The sequence below is a fragment of the Salminus brasiliensis genome, chromosome 9 (assembly GCF_030463535.1).
Source record: "Salminus brasiliensis chromosome 9, fSalBra1.hap2, whole genome shotgun sequence".
Lineage (NCBI taxonomy): Eukaryota > Metazoa > Chordata > Actinopteri > Characiformes > Bryconidae > Salminus > Salminus brasiliensis.
In genome coordinates, this window is record NC_132886.1 from 31,728,414 (window position 1) to 31,737,688 (window position 9,275).

At 39.2% G+C, this 9,275-nt stretch overlaps 1 protein-coding gene across 1 annotated transcript; it reads right to left on the reverse strand.

Moving 5' to 3' along the window:
• Positions 1-333: 333 nt before the first annotated feature.
• Positions 334-7,736, reverse strand: atp6v0b (ATPase H+ transporting V0 subunit b). The gene is made up of 8 exons (XM_072688229.1): positions 7,471-7,736; positions 6,036-6,084; positions 5,826-5,909; positions 5,373-5,450; positions 5,183-5,252; positions 4,945-4,996; positions 3,671-3,861; positions 334-2,538 (listed from the first exon to the last, which is right to left on the reverse strand). Exons 1-8 carry the CDS (start codon positions 7,538-7,540, stop codon positions 2,512-2,514), a joined length of 621 nt encoding a protein of 206 aa, XP_072544330.1. The 5' UTR covers positions 7,541-7,736; the 3' UTR covers positions 334-2,511.
• Positions 7,737-9,275: the final 1,539 nt, after the last annotated feature.

Genomic DNA, 9,275 nt, shown 5'->3' on the forward strand with positions numbered 1-9,275 from the left:
ATATATACATACATATATATATACATACATATATATATATATATATATACATATATATATACATACATACATATATATATATATATATATATATATATATATATATATATATATATATACATACATACATATATATACATATATATATATATATATATATATATATATATATATATATATATGACCATGAGTACAAAAGGATGTCCTACCAATTTTCTTCAATTCAGTGGAAGTAACTTTCACTTTACTCATACACTTGTAGTTTACTAACTTCATGTCTGCCAGATTATCAAGTGATAAAGCCATTTAGAAAAGAAGGAAAACTTCAGTGGATTTGTTTGGACAATTTTATTTGTTCAAGAACAAGTATGAAGTCAAGAGGATCCACTTTTGCACATGTCAAAACAATGGAATCACCACATCAACAGATCAAACACAATCACTGGAGGCATGGTCAAGAGAGCGCGATTTCCATGAGAACCCTGAACCTTGAACTACTAGCAGACGTCCCAGGCCTGGATGTCCACCTAAAGGGGTCTGTGTCTCTAAAAAGGTCCTTCCTGAACTCCAGAGAACCGGAGCCAATTCATCTTTACATCCTGGCTGACTTAGATTATTGGAATGCTTTAAAAGAAACGTGAACACACAATACACATGAGTGTGAATAGTCTTAACATTAACGTATGTAGCAAGATTGCAGACAAATTTTGGCTTCTGCTGTGAAAACTCTTTTTTATGACCATTCTCTTGCTATAACGTGAACATTCTAAATAGTAAACAATACAAAATACAGCATTTTTCAAGCTAAAACATGAGACATCTGCCCATTTGCTTCAATTGTATGCATTTTGAGTTACGAGTTAATTTTCTTCCCTGCCCTCTGTAAAATGTGGTGAAACTGTAGTTAAGCATGAGCACAACAGATTGCGATTAGATTGAAAAATGCTGGATTATGACTTTGAACATTTAAAAATTGAAAGGGAAAACAAAAGACCGACCAAAAACACCACACGCATAGCCAAGTAAAGGCCGACTGGTCAAACAGGGTTGAGATCTTTTGGCCGAACTACAGCTGCTTTCGAGAGAGATCAGATCAGAACACAGAACATTCAGACCATTTCAACGCTAAACAGTCCAAATGTTCGAAACGGTCATTAAACCCGTATTAACCTCTCAATTGAGCTGATCACCACAAAACATGTTTGTGATGCCAATCATCACAGCAACCTTCCTCTCGATAAGATCACCAATAGCGATGCAGAAATACTACACCATTTTCAACCTAATCACTGTCTGCATCTGGAGCAGTCAAGTACCAGAGACAATATATGGGTTTCCTGGACTTTCTATGTACGAGGAAGAATGCATCCAAATTGTCCATGAGGGATCAACTGTTACACATGCAGCAGATAAAGATTGGGTGGAAAAACAATGAAGCATTCCTTTTAGTGACCTGAGCAACAGAGATGTCTTCTGTCTAGAGAAGTTCAAATACAGTCTAGAGATACCACCACAGAGACCTGTGGATCAAGACCACTTCTTGCTTTAATAAACAAAAATAATAAAAAGAAAATTAAGACTACATACAGCTAGGGAAATACAGAATGGTGAACACCCTCATGCCTCACATATACACTTTTACGTGCTCCTATATGTACACGCACACACATACACACACACACTCTCACGCCAGATTATTATATCCTCTTGTTTTTAACCAAACAGAACTGAAGAGTGCCCTGCCAATTGTGAATCAGAAAACCCAAGGGGGCGGGTTCTGAGCAAGAACAAGAAAGATGGCGCAGCCTTGTGTACCAACTGCTACAGAGGGGAAACAGATAATGCACGAGAATAACAGATGTTGGAAGGTTTGAGAGTTCTCTTTCCATTATTATTACAATGGACACTTATGTCTTGAACACAATCATATACAGTGGAGCAAGAAGTATTTACAGCCATACTACTGCAAAGAACCACACTGGTTGCAAGTTTCACTTGTGTATAGTACAGAACAGCGATCACAGCAAAGTATACAGGCCTAAAGAACTCCGAAACTTTCACAAACGTACCATGTTCAAGGGGCTCCAAAGTCCGCTCTCTGTGCATAAACTACAGAATGTTTGTATGTCGTGTGTTCTTTTATGTTTAATTCTACACTTCCATAAAAAAGAAATAATAAAAAAAATAATTAGGTCTCATAGGTCAATGACGATAGGGGTCTACAAACATCAATATAGCCATTATAATTCATCCTCCATTAAATGTTGCGATTTTATTCTGATCAGCAGTGAGAGGGGAGCCATTCGTCTTAAGGATCAGTGTTTAACAAACATGAAATCCTTTAAAACAAAGTTTAACCCATTGCACTCTTCAGGAAACCATGGTTAAAAACACACAAAGAAAAAAAAATACATTTAAATAATTTACTATGTATTTACACAGTCGGTCTGTGCCTAAACCACAGCGTCTTTCTTCTTGGTGGTTTATTCATCTTGCAGGCCATGGTGTTCTCTAATCTCCCATTTTTACTTTCGATGTCTGAAACACACAAAGAAAGCATTAAAAATGTAGACGTTTTTTTAATATAAATATTCAAACAGCATAGTACTGCCAACAATCTGTGCAATTTCAATTTAACCCCTAGTTAATTGTACCTGAGGGCCAGAGGAAATTAGCCTGCGTTCTTCCATGCAGAGGGACGATCTAAATACATTAGTTTAATTTGCAATAACCTTGACAGGATGGTTAGATAATCAGAATTTAACTACGGACATCCGACCCGTCTGCAGAGTGTGACTGAGAAATTATGGCCATATAATGTGAATTTTCCAAAGTGCGACCAAAGTGCGATGGCTGGTGTTAAATGAGAATGAGAGCAAGAGAAAACTCTACATGGAAATGTGTGTGTGTGTGCGTGTGTGTGTGTGTCTGTGTGTGTTTAGACTGGCTCTTGACTGAACATTCTTACACTTTTTCCTTTACATACAGAACCGTTTTTATAATGTTGGCTTGGTATATTTTAAAGGCGGGGAAGTTTAGATTAGATATGCATCATAATATAGAGGTTATGATTCAATATATTGTGATACTGCAAGCATGATGATATACTGCATTTTTAATCTAGTTTTAGGATAACTGCCGTATAATAAAAAACAATGTCCTTTTTTGTGACCAGGATAAGAGGCGCACATAAGGACTAAAAGACATGGACAAAACATGACAATTACATTACTATGAATTGCAATTTGGATGTTCATTATATGAACACACAGTAATGTCCATCTGTAATTTAGAATGTTAAACATACCAACAGTACACAGTTTACAAACACTGTGATTTAGTCATAGCATACAATCTTTGCCAATAGCAGTATAACAAAGACCAGTACACAATGAAGTTATTCTGTGCAGGCCTAGGTTAGTGTGATTAATACCACTTCATCCTCAATCCAAGTAAGGAAGCTCTACATGAGCTTATGAGTCACAACTAATGAGGAACATGTAGTTTCCAGCCACAAAAAACTTCATACCCTCTTCCCCTAGAATAATAATATACTAAATAACTAATAATATATACTATACTACTAATAAAAAATGCTCTTTTGGAAAGTCACTGATGTGAAGAGACACAGTTCTCATAATTCTATGTATGAATCTAGCCAATGACCCACCTGCAAGATGGCCACAATGATACCAAAGAGACCAATGGCACTGCCGAAGATTTCCACAATGAGAATCTTAACAAAGAGGCTGGCATTTTGAGCATCAGCCAAGGCAGCCCCACTGCCGACGATGCCAACGCAGATGCCACAGAAAAGATTTGAGAAGCCAACAGTAAGCCCAGCACCAAACATAGAGTAACCTGGAAAGGAATCACAAAAATTATCATATACATTTACAGCATTTAGCAGACGCTCTTATCCAGAGCGACTTACAAAAGTGCTTTGCTATTTACCCAAGAAAAACCTCTAGAAAAGGCGAAAAGTTCAAAGATACCTCTAAGTTTAGACACTACTAAACACAAGTCAGTAAGGTGACCACTCTGTTATTCGCCCAAGTATTCTCGGAAGAGGTGGGTCTTCAGTCTGCGTTTGAAGACAGCGAGCGACTCTGCCGTTCAGACACCCATGGGAAGTTTGTTCCACCACTTTGGTGCCAGGACAGAAAAAAGAGATTTGAAGCTCGAAGGGCTCTTGGTGCGGATCGGCTTTTTACCATAGCCATCAAGTACGGAGGGGCTGGTCTGTTCTTGGCTTTGTAGGCCAGCGTCAAGATTTTGAATCTGATGCGGGCAGCTACGGGAAGCCAGTGAATAGAACACAGCAGGAGTGACATGGGGCCTGATGGTGCGCAGAGGGAGACCAGCCAGAAGAGAGTTGCATTAGTCAAGTCTCGAAGTGACGAGAGACTGAACGAGCACCTGGGCGGCCTCTCTAGAGAGGATGGGTCGAATCACCAACGTACTTATTGGCACTCCAGCGAAAAAGAAGATAGAATCATTGAAACAGCTGTTAACTAATCAAATCTGCCACCCACCCCCCGAACCAAGTTTTTTTTTTATTTTTATAATCATATTAATGACATTAACCATATTAATAATGTCAAAAGAATCATCATATGAAAAAGGTTGTAAAGGTTCTCTACACTCACATACCTACATTAAACATGGTTTATTATGCAACCACATTTGTTTTTTTAGGAAATTACTAGAAAGGCACTACTTAATAAATAATAAATAAATAGTAAAAACAAACAAAAACAAAAAATACAATTTGTGGCACATGCACAAGATACATAAGGGTGCAATATTAGTTTTCTACTAGCAATCATGAATTCTGTCAAATTGATGAAGCTGAGAGATGCAGTGCTGCGCTTCACAACATTAACATATAAAATGATCCTTTAAGATCACAATACTCCTTAACCAAAGAAATTGCTGTTTTACCTGCTTGGTAGTTCCTTGCACCAATTGTCTCTGGTGTCGTGCCACTGAAGTTCTATAACACAAAACGTTCAGATCAAGATCCAATGCCTTTACAATGCACAGGACAACATTACCAACAATGAATACACAGATGTCATTAATAGCCTGTATCCAAATATCAGTTTGAAAGTCAATAGTTCACTTGGCCTAAAAGATAAACAAAGGTCATCTGGTTGCAATTTCACTTTTAAAAGCTTACCTCTGCCATATTACTAATGACAATAGCCATGATAATCCCATAGATGGCAACAGCCTCACAAAAGATAATACTGGGATGGAATAAAAAAAAAACCAGTCACTTCAGCAATAAGAACTACACAATGTAAGAGAGTATTTAAAACAGAACCTGAACCATAGAAATCCAAATACTAAGTGTAGGAAGCAAATACCTGACAAGATTCTTGGTCTTAATTCTTGGGGCCTTAACACCACCACCAATGATGCTGGAGCCAGTAATGTAAATACCCCTGCAGAGGCAAAGAGTACAATACATCTCATAGTTATGATTAAGTGTCTAGCCTCAGAAGACTGATCAGAAGACAGGACATCAAAATGAGCCTCAAATGTTATTACCATTTTATTTATTGTCTATGTCAAAGTCATTCTGTCCTTGTTCAATAACTAATTTTGCCAACAGTGGAGGAGTCAGAGTCTGCAGTTCAGTCAGGCTATTAAAATAAACTGCCTTTAGTCAGGCTAAAAGACCTATTGGACCGATTAAACTGAGCAACATACATTAGCACCATATAAGTAATATTACTTTTCTACATCTTGAAAACTCCCCAAAGTTGTGAAAGAAAGGCAAAAGAGGAACTAGCGCGAGTGCGCGAACACACACATACCAAGCTGCTCCAACCACAGAGAGGGAGATGGCCAAGCCAATCCCAAGGTTGGCCCACATGAACGGGGACGTCTCGGTCAGAAACCTGCGGAACGCAAGACAGAACAGTGAAAACAGTCAGAAATATACTTTAAGTTAGACCAGAATATAGATTTAGACCAAGTTTAAACCCAATACCACAAAAACATCAACACTGATGCGGTCAACTCACCATGCTACATCAAATCGGAATCCAAGGTCAAAGATCGTATAGCAAATGCCTGATGAGAGACAGGGAGGTCAGATTAGTAATATTAGGAACCTCAAGACAGGCATACAGAATTTGACGCAGCAATGATACTCTAATACCATAAAATACCAAATTACTGACCATGCATTTTGTTTATTTAAAACATCATGGCTTGGTTTGATGACAAATGTCTTTTCAAATTCAAATATTTCCTTCATCTCATCAAGTTCTTACTTCATTATGTCTGACCAGCTAACAGATTTACAGTGTAAAGTGTAAGACATGCTGGTATTCTCTGTTTTTTTTGTGCACTGGAGGTAAGAAAGAACCCCCCCCCCCCAAAAAAAAAAAAAAAAAAAGAAAAAGAAAATTCAGGTGGCATAAACTTGCATTATTTATTAGACAGGCAGGGAAGGGAAAACTGCATATTTGAGCTTTATGTCATATTTCAAAAGATCAAGTTCAGCATGCTAGCAGCACCAACAGTTAAGAAATAGCGTTATAGGAAGCTCATAAAACTAAATAAAGAATAACACGATGTGGAACTTGGTTGGGCTCTGGGCGATCTCTCACCGTCACATGAGAACTTTCCGTTCCTCATTCCAGCTCATTCAGCAAGGCTGAACACTTTAACAACTAAGAATGAGATCTAAGTTTATAAACCCCAATCACACAGTTAGCGATAAAGCAAGCACATGTTAATAATCGCTTGCCAAAGTAAGCAAAGCACATTAAACTGTAACGTTACTATAGCTCGAAGGGTGTCAGAAAAACTGCCACGATCGCCACATCCTGGTGGGGAAAATCGTGACTTCCAGTGAAGCGAGTGCAAGAGAGATGCATCCACCAAAACCACCATCAATTACATTTATTTTGGAGGGTGGCACTCTCACTCACTTATTTTACTATTTGCACACTTCCACACAAGAAACACGATCGCTTCCCACTCGGAAACAGCGATAACTTACATCAACGCTAGCTACCATAAACGCTGTTTACTGTTTAACACTGTAGCTAGCTACATAATGCGCTAGCTAGCAAGTTCTGGGTCACCTATTCTTGTCAATCGCACATCTGGACAGAGACTTTTAGCACGGTCTACTCGGTTATGTGCAGCGATTTCGTTTTTGGGTGACAGTAGAAAAGCTAAGCTAATATTTCACTGTGTGATAATGGTGACAAGAAACTGACTAGCTGCCTAGCAAACATGCTAGATAGCTAACTAGCTTGCTAGCTTAGCTCAGTGCGGCGAAGGCTAAGACAACCAGCGGCGGTTCTTTAACATCAAAAACACGAAGCTGACCAGTCTCGTAATCCGTAAAATCACGAGAAAAACAGTCAAAGGTCTAAAGGAGAGGGCAACCGACTGTACTGAGAAAATGAACGGGGCTGTGAGAGATGTGGCACTGGCGCTCACCGACGATGAGGATGGTGCTCCAGAAGGCCAGAGTGACCCCGCTGTACAGAATGGCGTGCCCGTTCATCATCCACTCCACCAACAGCGCCAGGTTTGCTACCTAATACGTCCACTCACGAATAACCTCTCGGTTTACCGTGGCCCGAAAAAGGCTACTCGAGGTTGGTACGAAGGAACGAAGCGGATCCTCTGCTACCTTCGAAACGACGGATCCTGAAAATCCAGCATCCATCAGCGGTCAGCAGCTGATCATGTGATGAGCTCCAACTGGGACATGTGACTCAAATATGGGGCGCGTTCCTACACACGCTCCATCCCAACTGTTTTCCAGCGGCTTTCTCGCCTCCCTCTGTTCCCAAATTCGTTAATTGTATGTGTGCAGTAGGGTAAACTATAATAAAATACAACTCTTGTTACTTAAACGACTTCTATTCAATTATAAGAATATGTTAGCTACATAATATAACTATATTTAACTATACTTAACTAAGCGCTACAAAAAATAACTTGAGGAAGAACTGCCGCTGTGCTGAGGCGTCTGCAGACCTTTAGTGGAACGGCTTAACTCCGTACAAGATTTAACTATCTAAGTTAACCCAACTAAGTCTAATGTACATACACCGTGCACGGGTGCCTTGCGTAGACGTACGTCAATTATTCTGACGGTAAAGCCGTAGTCTGCGTAAGACACGCAATCGCGCATGTAAACAGATATCGCGAAACTGCGCCCTGCACGGCCACGCAACTCAGGTTTTAATACAGTTTTAGCAGAGAAACACATTTCGAATGTAACATAGCTAGTAGGACTAAGCTTTAATCCCTGTGTGGGAGACCAGGTGGATATTTCACAAAGCACACTGTGCCAGTAAACCATATTTATTTCCAACTGCCTAGGGCCCTCATAAACTCTGTATTTGCTTTAAATAGCACGTTATAAATATGGAACAAAACCTCATATTTTTTTGCCATGTTTATTTTTTTAAACAACACGAAACACTGGCTTACATCGTGAAATAGTCCGAAAAACTTAGTGCTGAAATTCCAGCTCCCAATCACAATCCCACAGTGCACTGCAATAAGTAGTGCATGGCTGTGTCTAAATCTGAAGGTAGTTGACTTAATGCCTTGATGCCCACTTAATGCCATATCTCACAGCTCAGTGTAGTGTGGTCTCTGTAACCGAATCACAAAGGCAACAATATGCCCTGAGCGTTTAGCTGTGTTGCCATTAGCTATTAGTATTTTCACCCAATAAAATAGAAGGCTAAATGACTGAACGTCGATTTAGACATTACTGGTCAAAGTCTTGCCTGAGTAGACTGCATTTCCAACGTTTCACACACAGCCTACAAACGATGTACCCTAGCAGACACTGAATGGCCATCAGTCATTGCATTTTTTGGTTTGGTGATTTTTAATGCAGTTTCTATGAGGAAAACAGATGCATGCTCACACATTCGTGTGTACAATCGTTCACCACCTTACTGAATTCTGTTTCCTGTATTAGTGCTCTGTGAAGTGATCTGGACTTTCGCATGTAGGGTACAGTGAATATGGCAGAGTTTTGGACACTGCTAAGGTTTCAGGTCTACATTAGCAAATCAGACCTGCTGCATGTCACCAACTGTAACCAGGAGCTGTCATCACACATAATTCTTCTGTGTCCATGTACTACTAATTATTTTTCCTCTTTGGCTTTCATAATTAGGTTTTTCGTAACCATCCTTATAAACTAGATAATTTACAGATTCTTTCGAAATGAAATGTATTAGAACAGAGTTTATTCTGATTTTGTTGGAGTAACA

Coding starts and splice junctions, on each gene's coding strand:
- atp6v0b (XM_072688229.1), bottom strand. CDS start 7,540: ATGATGAACGGGCACGCCATTCTGTACAGCGGGGTCACTCTGGCCTTC. Junction 5,451..5,825: donor TCTGTGGTTGGAGCAGCTTG/GTATGTGTGTGT, acceptor TTGCCTCTGCAG/GGGTATTTACATTACTGGCT. Junction 3,862..4,944: donor TGCAAGGAACTACCAAGCAG/GTAAAACAGCAA, acceptor ATTCCTTTCCAG/GTTACTCTATGTTTGGTGCT.